We start from the raw sequence: 22,715 nt of genomic DNA on the forward strand, positions 1-22,715 counted from the left end.
GTGTGTGCACTCTATGTGTACTTTACCTGGAAGTACTCTCTGTGGACTCTTGTGTGTGTGTGTGTGCACTCTCTAGTGTGACTTACCTGGTGTGTGTGTGTGTGTGTGCACTCTATGTGTACATGTAAAACTCCTTTTACTGTGTGTGTGTGTGTGCACTCTATGTACATGTAATACTGTGGACTCCTGGTGTGTGTGTGTGTGTGTGTGTGTGTGTGTGTGTGTGTGTGTGTGTGTGCTGTGTGTGTGTGTGTGTGTGTGTGCACTCTATGTGTACATGTAATACTCTGTGGACTTTGGTAGTGTGTGTGTGTGTGTGTGTGTGTGTGTATTCTGTATACATGTATTACTCACTCTGTCTGTTTACTCTGTAAACATCCGAACAAATTTGACTTATATGATACTTTTACTGAATGAACTCTCTCTCTCTCTCTCTCTCTCTCTCTCTCTCTCTCTCTCTCTCTCCTCTCTCTCTCTCTCTCTCTCCATTATCTTTCAGTGTTCTGGTCAACGAAGAGAGCCACACCAAACAGTTCTCCCCCAAGGCTCTCGTCCTGTGCTTCGTCTGGTTTTATCTGGTGATACTGATGAACGCCTTCAACAGTGTACCAGCAGGAGTGTTGGATGCTGGACTACCGTTTACTCCCGTTCCCGTTAATCCTACCGTTAACTCAGGAACGGGGGGGGAGGGACAGATGATCAGCCATTGAGTAGTTCATGATAGTAGGAACAGCTGCGTATAGATATTAAACTCTTATTATGGCCCTACATCCGGCTTTTAATGTGATTTTATTAAAGCCGGATGTGTTGCTGGTTACAATGAACTCAGATACAGTCCAAACAATCATTCGTGTATAGATATAACTGTTGATATATATATATATTTTTACCTTATATAGCTGTGTTGTTGGAGGTTAATTATAGTTATTGTAATTTTGTGATGTAAAGTCTTAATTAAATACAAAGGTTCTCCCATCACTGCCATCTTTATTATCCCCACCACCTTATGCAAGAACTCTCTGGACATGACCTAACCTAACCTAACCTAATCTAACTTAACCTAACCTAATCTAACCTATAACTTTACCTAAACTGAATTAACTTAATATAACCTAGCCTAACTTAATTTAGGTTAGGTTAGGTGACCAATATTATTACTCGGAGACCTACTACCAGTGATCCATAACAATACATCGTTTTCTCTGGTCACCGCTAGTCATTCAAAGAAAACGTACATGACGTCACGGTTTCATGGCGTCCACATCAACAAACAGTCATGAGTCGATATGCTTTTTTTTTTTTTTACCTCCTATTATTCTCGTTCTTTTTCCCATCGTTATGTTCACTCTAACGTACGAAATGTTCTTTATACATTAGAGAATATTCGTTCATCAGTTCAAGATGATTTAGCGCCATTTGCTGATATTTTTGAGAGATTTAGTGAGGGTATGGGTGTAGTTTTCAATGAAATGTTGTCTTTATGGAAGTCAGATAATGTGGCTACTGGCAACTGGTTATCTTGCGTAAGTATGAGTGGGAGGGAGGGAGGGAGACAGGTGAGGGGAGTGGGAGGGAGAGTGGTGAGGGGAGTGGAAGGGAGTGTGGTGAGGGGACTGGGGAGGAGGTTGGAGGTGAGGAGGGAGAGTGTGGAAGGGGCGAGGAGTCAGGTGGGGGGGGAGGAAGAGGTATCGTTCCACAAACTCAGAGGTCAGTCGGGCTGGAGCACTGAGGGAGGCCACACTACCATCTGTGAGTGACCTGGTATTGTGTTGTAACCTGGTACAGTTTTATTACCTGGTATCGTGTTATTACCTGGTATAGTGTTATTACCTGGTATCGTGTTGTGACATGGTATAGTGTTGTAACCTGATATAGTGTGACCTGGTATAGTGTTGTAACCTGATATAGTGTTGTGACCTGATATAGTGTTGTGACCTGGTATAGTGTGACCTAGTATAGTGTTATAACCTGGTACAGTGTTATGACCTGGTATAGTGTTGTGACCTGGTATAGTGTTGTGACCTGGTATAGCGTTGTGACCTGGTATAGTGTGACCTGGTATAGTGTTGTAACCTGGTACAGTGTTGTGACCTAGTATAGTGTTATAACCTGGTACAGTGTATATGACCTGGTATAGTGTTGTGACCTGGTATAGTGTTGTGACCTGGTATAGTGTTGTGACCTGGTATAATGTTGTGGCCTGGTATAGTGTTGTGACCTGGTGTGACCTGGTACAGTGGTTATGACCTGGTATAATGTTGTGACCTGGTATAGTGTTGTGACCTGGTACAGTGTTATGACCTGGTATAGTGTTGTGACCTGGTATAGTGTTGTGACCTGGTATAGTGTTGTGACCTGGTATAATGTTGTGACCTGGTATAGTGTTGTGACCTGGTATAGTGTTGTGACCTGGTACAGTGTTGTGACCTGGTACAGTGTTGTGACTTGGTATAGTGTTGTGGCCCTTAACCTGTATTATGTAAAAGAGAGAAAAATTACAGAGAGAGAGAGAGCGAGAGAGAGAGAGAGAATACATGAAACAGTATAGGAATTATGATTATTATTGATCCATTTCACAAGACAGAGATTATAAAATGTTCTTACTTATATAACACACCTGGCCTCACCTGTCGTATCCGTCTACCTGGTTGTCTTGGGCAGGGTCGCGTTAACCATGTGTGTTGTGGTGACGGTGTTCAGGTGTGTGAATGGCTTAGTGTGTCATATTCTCTCTCTCTCTCTCTCCACATTTCGACAATAAAATAAAAAGATTAATATGGAATCATTATAACTGCATACTTTAAATGGTGAGTTATATTGACCCGCTGCGAGTATATGTGTGTTATTGTGTTGCGTCTCTCACAGGGGGCATTGACTAAGGAGTGTTGTGGGTCACCTGGAGCATCTGACCCTCCTCCACCATCACTATCTCCACCAAAATTCGTACGTGCGAAAAAAAGAATGCGTCACCGCGTCAAAAATACGACAAGGACCTCCCCGAAATACATTTATGGACCATAATTCCTTTTGGGACAACAAAGAAATGCGTTAACGGACAGTAACCCAAACAGGAACACCCCAGAAATACGTCAATTCACCTTAACCCCAACAGGAACACCCCAGAATACGCCAACGCACCTTAAACCCAACAGGAACACCCCAGAATACGTCAACGCACCTTAACCCCAACAGGAACACCCCAGAATACATCAACGCACCTTAAACCCAACAGGAACACCTCAGAATACGTCAACGAACCTTAACCCCAACAGGAACACCCCAGAATACGTTAACGCACCTTAAACCCAACAGGAACACCCCAGAATACATCAACGCACCTTAAACCCAATAGGAACACCCCAGAATACGTTAACGCACCTTAAACCCAACAGGAACACCCCAGAATACATCAACGCACCTTAAACCTAATAGGAATACCCCAGAAACACGTCAACGCATCTTAAATCCAACAGAAACCCCATAAATAAGTCAACGCAACAGAAACACCCCCAGAAATACGTCAACACACCTTACACTCAACAAAAACACCCCAGAATACGTCAACGCAACAGAAACACCCCAGAAATAAGTTAACGCAACGGAAACACCCCCAGAAATACGTCAACACACCTTACACTCAACAAATACACCCCAGAATACGTCAACGCAACAGAAACACCCCAGAAATAAGTCAACGCAACAGAAACACCCCAGAAATAAGTCAACGCTCTTTAAACCTAACAAGAGCACCCCAGAAATACAGCAACGTATCAGAACGAGCTGGGGTTCACTTGAGGGGGACGTCTTAGCTGTTGTTAGTATCCTGTGTTGTGTGATCCTTAACAGGCTAGGTATCAAGAGTGGCAAGTCAGGGTGGTGGGGCAGGGGAGGTAGTGTGGACGGCCAGGCAAGTCAGGTGAACATGGTGCTACTGACGAAGGCTCCGTTGCTGCTACTGTTGCTGGGAGGTGGAGCTGTTGGCCTCAAGGTGAGTAACATTTGAGATTTTCAGTATACAGTGAAATCTCCATATAACGGATTTCTCTCTCCATATAATCCGTTAGATGGAGGGTTTCACATTTAACGGGTCCTCTATATAACGGAATTCCTCTCCATATAGTCCGTTAAATAGAGGTTTCAGTACACCAACCACTCTGATATATAAGATATTACCTGCAGCAATAATTACAATAATAATAATAACGATAATACTTTCAATAATCTTGGTAATTAAGATAAAAGTAATATTCTCAATAAATCAGATAAAACTAACTATTTTAGTATTGTTATCTGGCTTATTTATATTTGGTTTAATAATCTTAATAATCGAGATAAAGATAATTAATTAATTATTATTATCTTGCTTGTATCTTCTCCTCAGACTCCGGACACGGCAGTAAAACTGAGCCAAGAAGACATCGACTTCTTGTTCGGGAGTCAGGAAGGTGAGTCTTTTACTTATACCGTCACAGTTTTTAGAACACGTCTCCCGTTTTCATTATGTTTTACACATTTTCTTTGATAAGTTTGCAGCGAGAACTTTTGTAGAATATTTTGGAGTAGGTTTTTTTTTCACTACAAGTTAAAGTTTTCAGTTCAAGTCACTCGGTCACGTTGTATTCATGTTAGGTTTTAGCTCTGTTTTGTTTATTTAGTTATGGTGACCAGTGGCTGGGCATCTTAGGGTGTTTAGACACATAAACACTTAATTAGTCTCGTAAACAGACAAAACAGTCAGAAAATGTCACGATCTTTAGAATCTTACAGCACAAACTGAATAAAGAATCCCTCGATAGCTATGGAATCCCCCTTGACACGGAAGATTCCTATAATATGATCTCAGAGAATCCCACAATAACACACAAATTCTCACAGTGATCAAAGACTCCCCACAACACCTGACTGTAGCCAAGGTGTCTCTCAGTGACCCCCAGATCTCTCTTTTTACTTACCACAGCACCTCCTCACTCCATTATCAACATCCATAGTCGGTCTCGGGAGAAGAGATCCTCTAACACCCTCACGGAAAAACCAGGCTTCTTAGATGTCACCCTCAAGGACGACGAGGACGAGATCGAGTTCGAATTACGTCCGAACTACGATCTCGTGTCTCCTGACTTCAAACTCGTGATAAGGGGCGAGGATGGTGTCATAGAGGAGCGGGGGATGTCGGGCCACGCCTGTTACTACTACGGCGTGGCGAAGGGTAGACCAGACACCGCGGCGGCGCTCTCCAACTGCGACGGTCACGGCTTTGTAAGTGTTGCTTCTGTTTACACCTGTCTCTAAGTACCTGTAATTTAGAACATCTTGGTATTTTTACATCAAACTTCATGAAGATATAAACGTAAAATCCTTATTAAGATTACCTGAAGGAGGAATGTGTCAGGTGTGTCAGTGACCGAGAAGGACACACGGGCGAGTAAATATTACTTGTTAACACTTACCTGTGACTTCAATACCATATCCTCACTACCTGTCCTTAACTACTTGACTCTATAGAACAGATTAATGTATTATACCCTTTGTTTCACCATATACGGGAATAAGAGACCCCCTAGTGAAATATCCTTCGTGTTTTATCAGTGCATCGTGTGGAGTACTCTTTATAATGAATTCTTAAATCACAGGTGGAGTTTGTTCACTCTGTAGTTAAGTTTGTATCGAACCACGAACCTTGTTATGAAAGAAGGCAACTGCATGATATCGTGTTCATTGGTCACGTCACCAGCAGGAGTAGTAGTAATTAATGTTCTGGGTAGTGTTCGTGTTGTTCCTCACTACACCAAGGCAAGTGTGTTGGTCACGTCTCACGCTGACTGTTGCAACCGCGAGAGTACAGTGGAGGTGAATGCAGGTTTTGAGTCATGGTTCCAGATCCAACTTCAACCTAAATCCAGAGTTATCGTTTGTACTGCGACACTACTGTTACTTTATGATAATTACTGGGTACTGGTATAGGTCGGTGGCCACTATGAGTTTGTGTGTTAGCTCTCTCTCTCTCTCTCTCTCTCTCTCTCTCTCTCTCTCTCTCTCTCTCTCTCTCTCTCTCTCTCTCTCTCTCTCTCTCTCTCTCTCTCTCTCTCTCTCTCTCTCTCTCTCTCACCAAGCATTCAAAATCTTACCAAACCTCACCCTTACCACCACCTCTTCCTCCTGAAGGTCAACATAAATTATACACGAGTTATGTACCAGCTTTGGCAAATCAATACTCATACCATTGAAAGCTATTGGCTGACACATTAATATCTGTGAGTGAACGTGACTGGACGTGAATGACTGGGGTGACAGTGACTGGGCGTGAATGACTGGGTGTGACAGTGTCTGGGTGTAGAAAGGTGGGTTGGGTGTAAAAAGGTGAGCTGGGTGTAAAAAGGTGAGCTGGGTGTAGAAGGGTGAGCTGGGTGTAGAAGGGTGGCCGGATAGGTTAGGTGGAGAGAGAGAGAGAGAGAGAGAGAGAGAGAGAGAGAGAGAGAGAGAGAGAGTGTGTGTGTCACTGTGTCCTGTAGCGAAACAAGTGATGCTGGACTGATTATTATCCTGTTCAGTCTTTCACCACGACACATACATTGGGGGCGGGGCTTCGTGGCGGCTGCATGGCGGTTGTACGGCGGCTTTGTGATAACAGAGAGACTGAAGCAGCCTCCCTTTGTCTTAAGGCAAGGGTACAAGAGTAGACAAAGAGACACTGTTGTCAACCTTAACCCAACAAAACAATGAAACGTATATAGCAACCATAGGTATTGGCTCACACGTCAACACACATGGTCTTGCCTCACCTTCCTCGACCAAATCTTTAATGATCTCAGTCCCATTCACGTCTGCCATAGTAAACAAAGCTAACCTAACCTAACCTGCCGTAGTAGGTATTCGTGACATTGAAACTGCAGAGCAAACTCCACTTCGATCCGTATTGCTTTTAACGAACTGTCGACATTACGTACCGACAGACAGACGTATCTGAGATACACTATATACCTCTACATATTGAAAACCTGGGTATAAAAATAATCACAATAAAAAGATTTGTTCTAGATGAGAATAGTTTGCAAATAAAAAAATCGCAATGACTGTACTATATTGATTTTGGATAAAGGATTTCAATACCAGTGTCACGTGTGTGTGTGTGTGTGTGTGTGTGTGTGTGTGTGTGTGTGTGTGTGTGTGTGTGTGTGTGTGTGTGTGTGTGTGTGTGTGTGTGTGTGTGAGAGCAGTTAATTGATTCACAACTCACCTCTACTGCAGGTAACCTTGACACGTAACCACCCCGCCCCGCACCTGTCTGTCTGACTTATCGATTACCGTCTCAGTTTTGAGTACACCTGATCAGTACACATAGTGTAGTGCTTCATAGAGTGTGGTGCTTCATCTATAGTGTGGTGCTTCATCTATAGTGTGGTGCTTCATAGATAGTGTGGTGCTTCATTTATAGTGTGGTGCTTCATCTATAGTGTAGTTCTTCATCTATAGTGTGGTGCTTCATATATAGTGTGGTGCTTCATAGATAGTGTGGTGCTTCATAGATAGTGCAGCGCTTCATAGATAGTGCGGTGCTTCATATACAGTGTGGTACTTCATATATTGTGTGGTGCTTCATAGATAGTGTGGTGCTTCATAGATAGTATGGTGCTTCATATATAGTGTGGTGCTTCATAGATAGTGCGGTGCTTCATATACAGTGTGGTGCTTCATAGATAGTGCGGTGCTTCATATATAGTGTGGTGCTTCATAGATAGTGCGGTGCTTCATATACAGTGTGGTGCTTCATAGATAGTGCGGTGCTTCATATACAGTGTGGTACTTCATATATTGTGTGGTGCTTCATAGATAGTGTGGTGCTTTTTTTCTTCTTTAAGCCCACCACTTGATTACTATCCTACTGACCCACTTTTAACCCATCTCTTAACCCACTTTTGATCTACTGTACTATTGACCCACTTTAAACCCACTTCTTCATCTACCGTACTACTGACTCACTTTTAACCCACCTCTTAACCCACTTTTGTTCTACTGTACTATTGACCCACCTTAATCCCACTTCTTGATCTACCATACTACTGACCCACTTTTAACCCACCTCTTAACCCATTTTGATCTACTGTGCTATTGACCCACCTTAATCCCACTTCTTGATCTACCATACTACTGACCCACTTTTAACCCACCTCTTAACCCACTTTTGATCTACTGTACTATTACTTAAACCCACTTCTTGATCTACCATACTACTGACCCACTTTTAACCCACCTCTTAACCCACTTTTGATCTACTGTACTATTGACCCACCTTAAACCCACCTCTTGATCTACCACTCCTTAACCCACTCCTTGATCTACTCCTTGTTATGCATTACAATAGGGTCACCTCTTAGGGTTATTAACTACAGTAGTATCGTAATTTATATGTGAAGTAAAGTACTGTATGAAAAATTCTACTCAAGAACGTGTAACAAATTCAGGTACAATTGCTATTGCGTCAATAGATTTTGTATACTGATACTGGGAACCTACCTGTGACTACACACACAAACACACACACACACACACACACACACACACACACACACACACACACACACACACACACACACACACACACACACACACACACACACACACACACACACACACAATGTTTACTACCACCAACCAGCCTCAGGCGTCGTCAAGGTATAAAATTTCTTTTTATACGGGTCAAAATGGTATAAATTTAACATAACACATTAACTGGTAGTGTTAAGTGATGGTATTTTATATAGTCAAGTTACTTATAGTGTTGTATTTGTGTAGAAAGTTCCGTATAATGACAATGTTGTTTGTGAGGCTTACGTATTGATAAAATCTAACCTAACCTAACCTAACCTTACCTAACATTAACCAATCCTGACCCTAAAATAATCTTATTTAACCCAACCCAACCATGTTATGTTAGATGATAGCTATGGTAGCAGACACTCCTTGTTTTACCTCTGTCCTATCTAACTAACGCCACTGATCGATGCCTGAGGGAGGGAGGGAAGGTAGGAAGCGGTAGGTAGTGAGGGGCAAAGCAGGTTGGCAGGTGAGAGGGTAGAGTGTGTAAGAAGGATGATGGTAGTCTTTTAACGTATATTGTGGTGCGTTATAGGCAGAGGATTCTATTGTATTGGTTGTGTGTGTGTGTGATAATCAGAGGAAGCAGTAAAATAAATTATACAATGGGATTTTTTTCGACGAAGACTTTATCCAGAGGTTTTTTTATTATATTTTTTCCTGTGTTAAATTGCAGGTGTGAGTGTGTCGGTGCAGAGTTATTATAAACACGAGCGTCGGTTGAGGCTGGGCGTGTCAACAATGAGAACTGTCCAACTAACCAATGACCTCAAACATTTTTCAGTATTTCTCACGATGTATTGATCTCTCTACCACAGAGCTGCGTGAGACGCCATGATTGACCTGTGAATTAGCAATGAAGTTTACTGGATAATCTGTACAGTATTGATTTATTACAGCGGGTATGATCACACCATAGTATTAACACAGGCAACTAGAGAGCGCTGAGAAGCCTGGCTGTGGTAGGTTGTGGAGTATGGCGTCCTCAATAATTCTTTTTTTTGCGCTCCTAAGTTTATAAAAAGAAACCCTCTTAGATACGTTTGGTTAAGTGAGAATTTAAAGTAGGAATCATTAAACACCAAAGCTTGAGTAAAGATTAGCGCGACAGTGAGAAGGAGGGTCAGTGCTCCCTCCTGTGACGTCACTGGAACGTGGATCGGTAATTATTTTGGCTGTGTGAGCGTTCCTGGTCGTTCCAAGGTGATTCTATACGTTTCCGGGTGTTTATGCCATCGGTTCCTGGGTGTTCCTGTGCGTTCCTGATCGTTACTGGGTGTCTGTGCGTTCGTTGGTGTTTCTGTTCCTGGGTGCTTTTTAGCGTTCCTGTGTGTTTCTGAGTGTTCCTTGGCGCTCCTGAGCATTCCTGAGTGTTCCTGAACGTTTCTCAATGTTTCTGAGCATTTCTAGGCGTTCCTGAGTGTTGTACAGTAATGTGAAAGGTGTGGAGTTTGTTCCCCCAAACTGGCGCCATTATGTTCAGTAACTGTGAGTTTTGTTCCCCCAGACTGGTGTCATTGTGTTCAGTAACTGTGAGTTTTGTTCCCTCAGACTGGCGTCAGTAACTGTGAGTTTTTGTTCCTCAGGCTGGCGTCATTGTGTCCAGTAACTGTGAGTTTTGTTCCCTCAGGCTGGCGTCATTGTGTCCAGTAACTGTGAGTTTTGTTCCCTCAGACTGGCGTCATTGTGTCCAGTAACTGTGAGTTTTGTTCCCTCAGACTGGCGTCATTGTGTCCAGTAATTGTGAGTTTTGTTCCCTCAGACTGGCGTCATTGTCTCCAGTAACTGTGAGTTTTGTTCCCTCAGACTGGCGTCATTGGCCATTGTGATTTTGTTCCTCAGACTGGCATTGTCTCCAGTAACTGTGAGTTTTGTTCGCTGATTTGTCCAGTAACTGTGTTTTCCCTCAGCATTGTGTCCAGTAACTGTGAGTTTTGTTCCTCAGGCTGGCGTCATTGTGTGTCTGTGAGTTTGTTCCTCAGACTGGCGTCATTGTGTAACGAGTTTTGTTCCCTCAGACTGGCGTCATTGTGTCCAGTAATTGGGTTTTGTTCCCTCAGACTGGCGTCATTGTCTCCTCTTGAGTTTTGTTCCTCAGACTGGCGTCATTGTCTCCAGTAACTGTGAGTTTTGTTGTTCCCTCAGACTGGCGTCATTGTGTCCAGTAACTGTGAGTTTTGTTCCCTCAGACTGGCGTCATTGTGTCCAGTAACTACACTAACTCGTCCGACCAGTTAAGAACGACACTCAAGTGAAACGACAACGACGACGACGACAACTATCTCCTGCTGGTGACGACGACAAGTCTGACGTAACTGGGAGCGACACTTACGACGAGGAGGAAGACGACGATATAACGTCAGATGGCCTACACGTCATTCATACCAGGAACAAGAATGCCAAGTGTGCCGTGTTTGGTGAGTGATGGGGGGTTTGTGTGTGTGTGTGTGTGTGTGTGTGTGTATGTGTGTGTGTGTGTGTGTGTGATAATAAATAAATCATTAACGGTTTATCAAGTAAGCCCGAAGGCTGAAAATATACACAGGACATAAATGACTTATTACATACAAAGGCATGGGGTAGGTGAGTCGTTTAACAAAAGCTCTCATTACTAAAGAAAGAAGAAGGTACAATGAATGAACATACAAATTATTATAGTTTACAGTTGATGGCCCGGACGTGGGCTGGTCATGGAGACACCAGGTGGTGTGGTGTTCACGTGGTGTAGTAACTCGTCCTTGGGTGTTGATATAAATGGACCTCACGCGGTCATGATTGATTTTTTATTTTGCCGCTTACAGCGGCTACTTTATTGTGCACCCCACACTTATCCTGTGAGCGGTAGCGCAAAAAGATTACAGAGTAGAGTTTACAACGGGTCATAATAATTAACCCCCGTTGTCAGGATATTATGGCACTGAACATTACACAGTATTTCAATTACATTATTTGTTTAGTTCTATACATAAAGGGTAACATTCACAAATGCTTGAGTACAGGCGTGTGAGGCAGTATGTCTGGCCTCACACTTTGTTCTTCACATTTGCGTGAGAAGTATTCAAGCACATTGTGTATTTGGTTCTATTTTTGAGAACTGATATAGTTTGCATAAGTGAAAGTGGATACAATCTTAATATGTCAGCTATCTTGCCATTAGAGATGAAGTGTTGTGCCATTTCACACACAGTGTGCGGACCTGTCCTAAAGGTTCTATCTTCACACAGTCGAGGACGTAGTGTTAGAGTGTGTGGCAATATATGTAATACACACTTTACATTTAGTCTTGTTTACATCTGCTTGAGGAACATACTGCCAGAGGTACTTATATCCTAACCTTAATCTAGCGGTTACAACATCTTGTAATCTAGTGATCTTGTCACTTGCTCCATATACATGTTTCACTTGATACATCTCATGGAGACATCGGGTGGAGTGGTAGCTTAGTAATATTATTCTGAGTTGTAAACAGTTTCTTCACTTAACATGTGACCGGCGCGCACAATTATGCGTGGCGATAACACTATCACTAACCTCTATACCAATACCATCATTTAATTAACCCATCACTAACCTCAATATCAAAATCCTAATATAATTAACCTATCACTAACCTCTATATCAAAATCCTCATCTAATTAATACATAAATGCAACATCCGTTTACAGACTTGAACGCCATGAAAGCCCCTCGGTTCATCGTTAAACTTGAAGACGTAAACGAGAAGGAGGGGGAAGAAGAACACGAGAGGGCCAAGCGAGAGGCCGCCACTGGCGAGAAACACATCGAGACGGCAGTGTTTGTTGACGATTCCATGTATCAGGTTATTATGAAGAATAATCCCGGGGCAGACTTGGCTCAGAAGGTTACAGAACTCGTGTTGACTATCATGAATGGGGTTAGTATTGGGTGGTTGTCTCTCTCTCTCTCTCTCTCTCTCTCTCTCTCTCTTCTCTCTCTCTCTCCTCTCTCTCTCTCTCTCCTCTCGCTCTCCTCTCTCTCTCTCTCTCTCTCGCTCTCTCGCTCTCTCTCTCTCTCTCTCTCTCTCTCTCTCTCTCTCTCTCTCTCTCTCCTCTCCTCGCTCTCCTCTCTTCTCTCTCTCTCTCTCTCTCTCTCTCGCTCTCTCTCTCTCTCTCTCTCTCTCTCTCTCTCTCTCTCTCTCTCTCTCTCTCTCTCTCTCTCTCTCTCTCTCTCTCTCTCTCTCTCTCTCGCTCTCGCTCACTCTCGCGCTCTCGCTCTCTCGCTCTCTCTCTCGCTCTCTCTCTCTCTCTCTCTCTCTCTCTCTCTCTCTCTCTCTCTCTCTCTCTCTCTCTCTCTCTCTCTTGTGTGTAGTGTGTGTGTAGTGAATAATGTGTAGTGTAGCGTTGTTCATGTAGTGTTTAGTGTGTTGTGTTGTGATGGATGTATTGTTGTGCGTGTAGTGTATAGTGTGTTGTGTTGTGTATACGTAACAAGGGTGTGTATGTGTAAGTTTACAGGCGCCACATGATTAATATCGTTCACTTGCTACACCACCTGATCTCCTCCTCCCTTGTATCTTCAGGTAAACATCATCTACAACGCTCTCACTCGACATACCTCATCACGTTGGTCAGACTCGACATCATCAAGTCATCCTCCGCCCCCCGACAAACCCAACGGTGACATCCAGCTGTGAGTATTAACGGGATTATAACTTCATTTTACCCCCCTCTCTCTCTTCTTTCTTCGCCCCCCCTCTCTCTCTCTTCTTTCTTCGCCCCCCCCCTCTCTTCTTTCTTCGCCCCCCTCCTCTCTCTTCTTTCTTCGCCCCCTCTCTCTCTCTTTTCTTTCCCCCCCTCTCTCTCTCTCTTCTTTCTTCGCCCCCTCTCTCTCTCTTCTTTCTTCGCCCCCCCTCTCTCTCTCTCTTCTTTCTTCGCCCCTTCTCTCTCTCTTCTTTCTTCGCCCCCCTCTCTCTCTCTCTTCTTTCTTCGCCCCCCTTTCTTCATTTTCCCATTTTGATTTTGATCTCATTCTTTCTCTTCCTCTAGTTCTCTCTATTTACCTATATATCTCTTCCTCTCTCTCTCTCAGTAATGGTTCTCATCTCTACAGGTACCTCAGCAACTTCTGCACTTGGCAAAAGAAACTTAAACAACACCAAGAAAGGAGATACACTCTGGGACCACGCGCTCATGATGTCTGGGGACGATATGTGGGACGGTAACCCATCCCTCAACACCGTCATAGGTATAGTGATGTGGTGTGGAGATGGTGTGTGGTGATATAGTGTTATGTGGATTAATAGTGACGATGGTGACAGTGGTGGTATGGATATGCTGGCAATAATTGTAATGAGTATACCGGCAGTAACAAGTTAACAACACCTTTAAGTAAATAGTTGTAATCGTAAGGAATGGTTAATGCCCCTCAGTAAGCCTCGGGTTAAGGTTAAAGTCCCTCTTACTCTCGGCAGGTCTAGCGTGGGTGTCGGGGATGTGTCACCCGAGATATTCTTGCACCATCAACGAGGGCACGAGCTTCGAGTCTGTTTACGTCATATCACACGAGATGGGACACAAGTGAGCCCCCCCCCCCACCCCCTTTAATACTTTGTTTGTATATGTTCTTTGTTCTTTATCAAGTACATGTTCTTCTATGTGTTCTTGACCAAGTACTTGTTCTTCTATGTGTTCTTTACTAAGTACATGTTCTTCCCTCTGTCCCTCACCAAGTACAATGAAAGACAAAAGTCGTGTCGTGAAATTTGGTGAAAACATATGCCCCAACACTGGAGGCGGTTCAGGTGTAACGGGCCGAGTTCTTCCCATTTTATAATTTACCATCCAGATATTCTTTTCTGTTATTATTCTTCAATTCTTTATTTATAAGTATAACATATTCTTATACAAGTAATTCTCTTCTCAGTTATGTTTGTTCTTTATTAAACTTTCATATTTTATTTATTTTAATAATTTCTACTCTGTCGTTAGTTCTAATGTACATACATGTCTTATCTTTCTTTTCTTGTACATCCAAGTCTTCATTTCTATCATATATATTATATTTACTCAGTTCAATGTTCTTACCTTTCTGAAGTATACTCTGTTTTACGTCTATTCTTATACATGGGTTAGTCTGGGGAACCATGTTATTCTCAAGACACCAATATATTTACAAGTAGGCTGTCACCACCAGACCTTTGGTTAGAAAGATAACATAACTCATGTGGAAAGCTTTGGGTAGTGTGGTAGATGTATAGGCACGTGAGTAAGTATTATTTTCTGGGAACTTAATGTTTTAGAAGGGTAGAATGGTGATACTCGTAGTTACTAATTCAATGTTTATTAACACGGTAGTGGATAAGATGCATCTTAATTTCACTCAGACAAACAGAACCACCAATTCTTATTAAGTCATCAAACACTTCAAGAACTTATTACACTCATTAAACACCTCCAAATACTTATTGCTTCTTTAGACAATTGTGGTACTGTTACCTTGACAATGAGATTCAGTAATTTTTATTCACCAAGATATCACACTGGACCCTGGTCTTACTTTAACAAGTAACAATTTTTCTTCAATTCTTGGTTGAAACATTACACTCTCTGATTTATTCTTTCATGGTCACTACAGACGAATACATAACACACTGGACAACTCCACACTTATAGTAACATACAATACCTCTTGTTAGTTCACAAGGAACAACCTGGTACCGTGAACTCTCATGCAGTGGTTCAATACTTAACCTGGGATACTATATTTCTGCTAGTTATCCCTCCAAACATCAGGTCGATACAGCTCCATGCAAATAGATGAATTACAATCACCAGGTGGAGTCAGCCGGCACATTTGTTTACAGAGACCGCCAAGCTGAAGGCTCGCTCTCTAGGTGCACCCAGGGAGGTTGACTCGTGACAAACTGGCAGAGTGTTGAGGGCGCTTCCTGGGGGAATTGTGTCTTGGGATTTTAATCTCTCCCTCTTAGAGACATCCTTCAGAGAACCATCTTGTCCGCAGAGTAGCTACCAGACCTCAGGAGGTTGCTAACACCACCAGCGTCTGGAGACGTGGAGAAGAAATCACAGAGGGAGTTGAATATTTAACTTCACTATACAAAACATACGTCTGGCACGGGTCCAAACGATAGCTAGATCTCTGCTTTACTCTACTCAATTGTAGAAGTTACTATGTTAAAACATGAACACTGATATTCACAAAAATTGACTAAGTTAAGCGTTAATATGGCTGCGTGGAACACGTGAACATGCACACAGAGACGTGGAGAAAAGAAATCACAGAGAATTGATTTCTCGCGCCGGCATATATATACGGGCCTGAGGCATATCCTACTAGAAAGACTAATCATACCTAACAATAGACCCTCTATTCAAAGTAGTCGTTGGACACTAGCTGTGACCGTCAGTGTCACAGATCCAGATATTTTCTACATCTATATTTATGATCTAATCAGAGATTGAGTTTGTCAGTAAGAGGTGAAATGGAGTTATATGTGCGTTCGCAACTCTATTGGCCTGACCGCAAAACCACATCCCAGGTCAAACGGCACGTTAAGTCTTGGAAATTTTGAGTTTGACAGGAACAGTTCAGAGATTAATGACTTTCTTAAATAGACCTTCAGCACTAACTAAACTATAAACATCAGATTCTCTGATGTCAGGGCGACGAAATAATACGCTTCAGTAGCGATCAGAAACTCATGGGTATCCCCACGGACGACGCATAAAATACGCCACTCTGGCTGGCGACTCATTGCTCACTTACTTGACGTCTTACTAACAATAAGGACATTTGAAGCGTTCAACACCACTTACAATGGATCTAGAATGTTCCAACTGTAAACAGACATATCTAAGTTGACTCTCCAAAACAAGGTGTTCTCTCTCACATTCAAATTCATTTTTATGGAAAGTTGGTTTCAGTAAGTCGGAAAAATGGGATGTGGAGGACTGAGGTGTCTTGAAGTGATGAGAAAACGGACTCCTCAGATGGAGGACTCAAAATAAAAGCCGAGTTACATGTTTTGTGGGCTATTGAGCGTAATATGAATCATTTGATTTTGGCGCTAACTTGAAGACCGTGGTCGTTATACAGGTACATTCAGGAGCCGGTGCATGCCCAGTACTTGCCAACAGTGCGTAACAGAGACGTGACCGATCGCCCAAGCGGCTAACGAGCCGATCAGTGGTGAAGAGAATAAAAGAAAGGCTAAAACTTTTGGTGCGCTCTGCCTTCTGGCAGGAGGCTCTCATAATGTTTTAAGAGTTATATTTAATCCGGACAAAACCGCGATACAACTTTTGTCTTTGATTGTACGTACATGTCCCTCATGGTAAACTAAGCCCTTCCTTCATAATACTTCAATCCTTCCCTCACGGTAAACTATGGTGTACCCTATCATGATAGTTCATGGTGTATATCCATAATCCTTCTCAGTAAACTATGGTGCCTCATCGTCCACCTCCGATGGTTATGGTGTACCTCTCTCTGATACAGCTATGGTTGCTTCCTCCTCACGTTAAACTATGCTGTACCCTCCCCAGCCTGGGTATGTCACACGATGGAGCCAAACCTGATGAGAACAGCTGTGACGGCAACAAGTACCTGATGTCCGCCATGACCGGACCAGGCAAGGTTCTGGTCCAGGTGCTCCAACAAAGAAGTAAAGGAGTTTTTTAAATAGTAAGTTTATGATGATGATGATTATATGAATTGGTGATAATGATGATGATGATGATTGTATGAATTGATGATGATGATGATGATGATGAAAAGTCCTTCCGGTATCCTAAGGATCCTTGAAAATTGTCTTCTTTTTTATCCTCGAAAGTCATAAAATCCAGTGTGAATCTTATAGGAAATCTTATAAAATTCTTAGGTGGAGGATATGTGTGTGTGTGGGGAGGGTGGATGTGTGTGTGGGGGGAGTGGATGTGTGTGTGGGGAGTGGATATGTGTGGGGGGGTGTGGAGTGTGTGTGTGGGAAGGGTGTGGATGTGTGTGGGGGGTGGATGTGTGTGTGGGGGTGGATGTGTGTGTGGGGTGGATGTATGTGTGTGGGGGGTGTGGATGTGTGTGTTGGGGAGGGTGGATGTGTGTGTGGGGTGGGTGTGTGTGTGGGGGTGGATATGTGTGTGGCGGGGTGTGGATGTGTGTGTGGGGGAGGATGGATGTGTGGGGGCAGTGGATGGTGTGTGGATGTATAATGTGGGGTGGATGTGTGTGTGTGGGGGGGTGGATGTGTGTGTGGGGAGTGGATGTGTGTGGGGGGTGGATGTGTGTGTGGGTGGTGGTGTGTGTGGGTCAGGGAGGTGGAGGGGGTATGAGGTGTGGGGAATCCAGTGAGTGTGAGGGAAGCTATGGATGTGGGAGACTGTGGGTGTGTGAAGGCTGTGGGTGTGTGAGGCTGTGGGTGTGTGAAGGCTGTGGGTGTATGAAGGCTGTGGGTGTGTGTAGGCTGTGGGTGTGTGAAGGCTGTGGGTGTGTGAAGGCTGTGGGTGTGTGAGGCTGTGGGTGTGTGTAGGCTGTGGGTGTGTGGAGATGATAAGTCATCCCACCATCTTCCATCCACTAAACATAAGAGATGCCTCACCCTCGCCTGCTCTCCCTTCAAGCTTGACTTATGACTGCCTGGTGGACAAGGCAGGAAGGCCAAGCCTTCACTTCAGCAAGGAACTACTGCCGGGGGAACTTTACACCAAAGAGGACCAATGTAATTTCGCTGAGGGCGCCACCTTCAGCCCCTACGTCACCTCCAAATATCCCTACAACGTGAGTGATGTCTTGGGGGAGCAGCAGGTGATTCCAAACTGCCTTAAATTGTGTCTGGATTGTATTTAACGTTTACGGTCTCTGTAATATTTTGTTCTGGGTATTTTTTGGGTAAAGATTAATTATCTCCAAACATCTTTACAGTGCCTCCCCGACACTCAAGAAAATGTTTTTTTAGTGACATAAAGCGTAAAATATATACAGTTCAGTAAACACAACCCAGAGGCAGTTAAGATAGTGACCTAAGCTTGTAATACGGTAATTAACTGTCTAATAGAAATACGTTCCAGACCCCTTTCTCTTCCAAAATATATTGGGACGTTCATATTGTGTTTATATCTGACTGTACTGTTTTTGTATTTGTTTTTTAATTATATCTGTATCTGTATTAATAATTCTGGATTAATATAATGAGATGATCATACCGTCCATCAGTTCGTGTGCCGGGAGTTGTGGTGCCAGAACACGACACGCCTTACGCACACACCCGGCGCTAGAGGGCACCGCCTGCGCGGTTAAAAAGGTTAGAGAAAACTGGTTATTTTTTACTTTTTACTTTTTACTTTTATCCTCTTCGCCACTGATCGGCTCGTTCGCCGCTTGGGCGATCGGTCACGTCTCTGTTACTTTTCCTTTTCTTTTATCCTCTTCACCAAATGATCGACTCGTTAGCCGCTTGGGCGATCGGTCACGTCTCTGTTACGCACTGTTAGCAAGTACTGGGCATACACCGGCTCCTGAATGTACCTGAACCTGCTCCAGTGTTGGTCAAGTCTTGTCTTGAAAGAGCTCACACTCGGTGCCGCTACAACACTTTCTGGTAGATTGTTCCAAGAGTTCACAACTCTCCTCGAAAAAGTTTGCCCTCACAGTTTTCTGGACTTGCGGCTTCTATCTTGAGCTGTGACCCCTTGTGGGGGCGAGCGTCCGCCAGCTCAGGTAAGGACACTCGACTGAGTAGTTTGAGATGCTTATACACCTCAATTAGGTCACCCCTTGCCCGTCTGTAGTATAAGCTAGGCAAGTTCAGGCGCTCCAATCTCTCAGGGTAGCTGATGTGCCGAAGTGCAGGCACCAGTCTGGTGGCCCTCCTTTGAACATTTTCAACCAACTGACAGTCCCTAGCATATCTCGGGGACCAGACGGGGTGACTGTACTCCAGATGGGGAAGCACTTCACTCTTGAAGATCGTTACAAGGGACGGACCGTCTAGATATCTGAACGACCTTCTTATAAGAACCAATAATTTATTTGCCTGATTTACCTTCTTCTCGCAATGGCCAGAGAACTTCAGCTCATTGTCAACATACCCATCAAGGTCCTTCTCACATTCAGTCTCAAATATTGCACTTTCTTCATTCCGTTGGGACATATGATACGCCTCCTTACCGTTGGTACGCCCCAGGTGCATCCTCTTACACTTCGTGACATTGAATCTCAGCAGCCATTTCTTCGACCATTCTGCAGCTCTCACAGTCCGCTTGGTTCTTGATTTCCCGAAATAACTTGGCGTCATCGGCAAACATTTGTATGGAGGAGTGTACAACGTCAGGCATGTCATTTATGAAACAAACAAACAACAGCTGGCCCAATACACTGTCCTGTGGTACCCCGATTGTGACAGGTACGGATGATGATTTCGTGCCATTAATCACCACACATTGCTTGCGGTCATGTAGAAAGTCTTCTTTCCACGCTAGGACATTTCCCCGAATTCCGTACCCTTCCAGTTTGATTTTCAGCCTTTCGTGGCCTTTTCTGGCGTAACTCTAGTAGAATAGACGATGGTTGCTCTGCGAGGTTACTGTTAGTTGATAATTTTTACTTTTCTCCGATAATTTGTTGTATTATTCTTTACTTTTATTGTGGATTTGATGATTTTAATGGAGAAAGCTACTAAATTAACTCTGGATTGGGGGAATTTACATGGTGTTACTTATAGTGGACGAAGTCCCTTTACAGATAGGCCGGATAATTATTTATCTCTCTCTCTCTCTCTCTCTCTCTCTCTCTCTCTCTCTCTCTCTCTCTCTCTCTCTCTCTCTCTCTCTCTCTCTCTCTCTCTCTCTCTCTCTCTCTCTCTCTCTCTCACACACCTAGATACAATCCCCATTTTCCTCTACAGTTCTGCATTAATGGGCAGTGTGTTAGTAAACCAGCCAAGGCCACTCAGTCAAAGACCACCGCAACCGTCGACACCACCACCAAGCCTCCCAACAACAGGAAAAAGCAGGCCAGATCCGCCAACAACATCCCCACCACCAGCTCTCCCTCCGGCTTCTCCGGCATCTTCAGGAGAATGAAAGACTTCTTCAAAAGGTAAGGAAGTTGTTAGCAGGTATACGAAATTTCTAGAAAACTTTTATAGAAGATAATAGAGGAGTTCTTGGTGAGATACAGACTTTATTAACAGATAGGAATTTGTTCAACTACTTGTTAATATCTCCAGCTGGTAGTGAAATTCTTAAGTAGATTCAAAGTTTCTTCAGGAGGGAGTGAACTTCGAAAAGTTCTTGTTGCAATTCAGATACTTGTTCCTGAGCGGCGGACTTCCCAGGGCTGTGTTCACCTCGCAGTGGGTGTTGACCAACTTAACGGAGTGCACTGCAGAGTGTGGGGGCGGCTGGCGCGAGAACCTGGTCACCTGTACTGCTGCAGGGGGCGCTGTCCCTCTCTCAGACGAAATGTGCGATCCCTTCTCCCGCCCACCAGTCAAAGCCAGCTGCAACACCACTCCTTGTTCTAGACCTTCTGTACCTTCATCTTCATCTGAATCAGGGCGAGCCATCAACTTCCCCAGCGGGACGACGTCCATGTCTAGAGCCTCCTGTACCACACTTATTGTAGTTAAGTTTCTGACACTCTCTTCCGTCCCTCTGCGAAGACTTCTTTCACCTCCTGTGCATTATTGTTGCCATCCTCTACATCATGGCGGATGCTCTCTCTCACAAGTGAAGGACTCGACGTGTAAGTCCTAGATGTATTATAACACAACAAATGAATTTCTTGCCACTTTCCTGACCAGAAGTACATGTTACATTACGTGATAGCAACCATGCCACCAGTATACTGTACGGTACACCAAGGACCATAACCGAGCCACGAGTCACCCGGGTAATGTGTCTACCTGCCACCACCTGGATATGGAGCCACTGTCACCTCCAGGCATTGGTGTTACGGAAGACATTCACTTCACCTGGCTATATATGTCTGAACTCTCACTTCCCTATCTGAAATATATTAAAACAAAGAGGTCAGAAATTTGGCGCTACATTTACAAGATGTATAAAAAAGAAAAAAATTTAAAATGAAAGCCAGAAAGTGAAAAACTTGACCCTGAATCTCCTCCATCAACCCTCCTTCAAAGACCCATAATTATATAATTATATAGGCACTGCAGACGACTCGGTGGCTCCCTGACGTCCGCTCATCATCACACGACTATCAAGTTCTTCGTACAGTATAACTAACTTGTCGTAAGATGCTCATTAAGTATTTGATGCAAATTCTTAAATTACTCGTAACTCAACTCCGTCCATACGTTGTGATATGTAGTTGTAGTTGTTTATAAGAAAGATGTAGCAGAAAGAGATGTACTATATAGGACTATACGGTTATATAATACGTATATAACCGTATAAACCTATATATTATTGTTAATTACCTCACCTACACTGAAGGACATTAGTATGTATGTGTGGTATTGTTTTGTCCTGAGACAAACGTATTAAGAAGTGCTTATACCTGTCCAGTGTCCACACCCGTGTTTGTTTATGCTTTTACATGAGACAATACTAAGGACTCACACACGCACACTTTAAACCCCTAAATATAACCCATTAGTTAACTTTAATACTCAGTTACATCAATTCCCGCATATTCGCCTTTACAGCATTTCATCAGCAACAACATTCACCTCTGACCATGATGACTGCCCACATCATCATCAACTCGTGTATTGTTCTGAATATTGTTATTAATTTACATATTTTGTAACCCAAACAGTAATTTCATTTTGTTGATTAATTATGAATTTCTGTAGTATTTTTTCCATTGGCAAGTTTTTTTTTGTCATAGTTATCAGTTCGGGTTTATTTTACTTAGAAGTGAATAGATATTATTAGTCATATTTCTTTATATTATTGTAAGGTTCGTATATAAGTGTGTGTGTAGTGATGTGTGTACAAATAATGTGTCTATGTACTGTACACATACACGAAAATAACAATATATAGTTATTTTATTCTTGTTTAAATAATTATGTGATAGTCATTAACGAATTATCTGTGATACTGAAGACTGTTCTGTCTATATTGTGTTTATCTACCCTTTATATATTATATATCAACACACACAGTTACCTATAACAT

General features: G+C 43.2%; 3 protein-coding genes and 1 long non-coding RNA gene across 6 annotated transcripts in view; all 4 read left to right on the forward strand.

Annotated features, from left to right (window-relative positions):
• Nucleotides 1–975, forward strand: part of LOC121856072 — a 4,096-nt gene extending 3,121 nt beyond the window's left edge. The window contains exon 2 of the long non-coding RNA XR_006086886.1: nucleotides 500–975. This is a non-coding gene — a long non-coding RNA (uncharacterized LOC121856072). The remainder of the gene's footprint in view (nucleotides 1–499) is intronic.
• A 737-nt stretch (nucleotides 976–1,712) lies between these two features.
• On the forward strand, nucleotides 1,713–13,180 carry LOC121856087. Of its 3 annotated transcripts, XR_006086889.1 has the most exons (7): nucleotides 1,717–1,749; nucleotides 2,866–3,988; nucleotides 4,382–4,445; nucleotides 4,958–5,256; nucleotides 10,782–11,009; nucleotides 12,258–12,487; nucleotides 13,133–13,180. XR_006086889.1 is itself a non-coding variant. In XM_042351383.1 (5 exons), exons 2-5 carry the CDS (start codon nucleotides 3,923–3,925, stop codon nucleotides 10,375–10,377), a joined length of 540 nt encoding a protein of 179 aa, XP_042207317.1. In that variant the 5' UTR covers nucleotides 1,713–1,749; nucleotides 3,847–3,922; the 3' UTR covers nucleotides 10,378–10,389. The 3 variants fall into 3 exon arrangements, 2 of the variants coding, with proteins under 2 accessions (XP_042207317.1, XP_042207316.1); XM_042351383.1 differs by lacking the exons at nucleotides 10,782–11,009; nucleotides 12,258–12,487; nucleotides 13,133–13,180 and adding an exon at nucleotides 10,267–10,389 and having other exon boundaries at nucleotides 1,713–1,749; nucleotides 3,847–3,988; XM_042351382.1 differs by lacking the exons at nucleotides 10,782–11,009; nucleotides 12,258–12,487; nucleotides 13,133–13,180 and adding an exon at nucleotides 10,267–10,389.
• Nucleotides 13,181–13,668: 488 nt separating this feature from the next.
• Nucleotides 13,669–17,270, forward strand: LOC121856088 (A disintegrin and metalloproteinase with thrombospondin motifs adt-2-like). The gene is made up of 3 exons (XM_042351385.1): nucleotides 13,669–13,797; nucleotides 14,024–14,129; nucleotides 17,118–17,270. The coding sequence occupies exons 1-3, from the start codon at nucleotides 13,743–13,745 to the stop codon at nucleotides 17,251–17,253; spliced, it is 297 nt and encodes a 98-aa protein (XP_042207319.1). The 5' UTR covers nucleotides 13,669–13,742; the 3' UTR covers nucleotides 17,254–17,270.
• Nucleotides 17,271–18,196: 926 nt separating this feature from the next.
• LOC121856080 lies at nucleotides 18,197–22,656 on the forward strand. Its single transcript, XM_042351373.1, has 4 exons — nucleotides 18,197–18,345; nucleotides 18,781–18,868; nucleotides 20,471–20,664; nucleotides 20,873–22,656. The coding sequence occupies exons 1-4, from the start codon at nucleotides 18,197–18,199 to the stop codon at nucleotides 21,321–21,323; spliced, it is 882 nt and encodes a 293-aa protein (XP_042207307.1). The 3' UTR covers nucleotides 21,324–22,656.
• The last annotated feature ends 59 nt before the right edge of the window (nucleotides 22,657–22,715 follow it).

The sequence above is a fragment of the Homarus americanus genome, unplaced genomic scaffold (genome assembly GCF_018991925.1).
Source record: "Homarus americanus isolate GMGI-L3 unplaced genomic scaffold, GMGI_Hamer_2.0 scaffold11628, whole genome shotgun sequence".
Lineage (NCBI taxonomy): Eukaryota > Metazoa > Arthropoda > Malacostraca > Decapoda > Nephropidae > Homarus > Homarus americanus.

Coding starts and splice junctions, on each gene's coding strand:
- LOC121856087 (XM_042351383.1), top strand. CDS start 3,923: ATGGTGCTACTGACGAAGGCTCCGTTGCTGCTACTGTTGCTGGGAGGT. Junction 3,989..4,381: donor GTGGAGCTGTTGGCCTCAAG/GTGAGTAACATT, acceptor TCTTCTCCTCAG/ACTCCGGACACGGCAGTAAA. Junction 5,257..10,266: donor ACTGCGACGGTCACGGCTTT/GTAAGTGTTGCT, acceptor TTGTTCCCTCAG/ACTGGCGTCATTGTGTCCAG.
- LOC121856088 (XM_042351385.1), top strand. CDS start 13,743: ATGATGTCTGGGGACGATATGTGGGACGGTAACCCATCCCTCAACACC. Junction 13,798..14,023: donor ATCCCTCAACACCGTCATAG/GTATAGTGATGT, acceptor TACTCTCGGCAG/GTCTAGCGTGGGTGTCGGGG. Junction 14,130..17,117: donor TCACACGAGATGGGACACAA/GTGAGCCCCCCC, acceptor TACCCTCCCCAG/CCTGGGTATGTCACACGATG.
- LOC121856080 (XM_042351373.1), top strand. CDS start 18,197: ATGACTGCCTGGTGGACAAGGCAGGAAGGCCAAGCCTTCACTTCAGCA. Junction 18,869..20,470: donor CCGCCTGCGCGGTTAAAAAG/GTTAGAGAAAAC, acceptor TTTCCTCTACAG/TTCTGCATTAATGGGCAGTG. Junction 20,665..20,872: donor ATGAAAGACTTCTTCAAAAG/GTAAGGAAGTTG, acceptor GTTGCAATTCAG/ATACTTGTTCCTGAGCGGCG.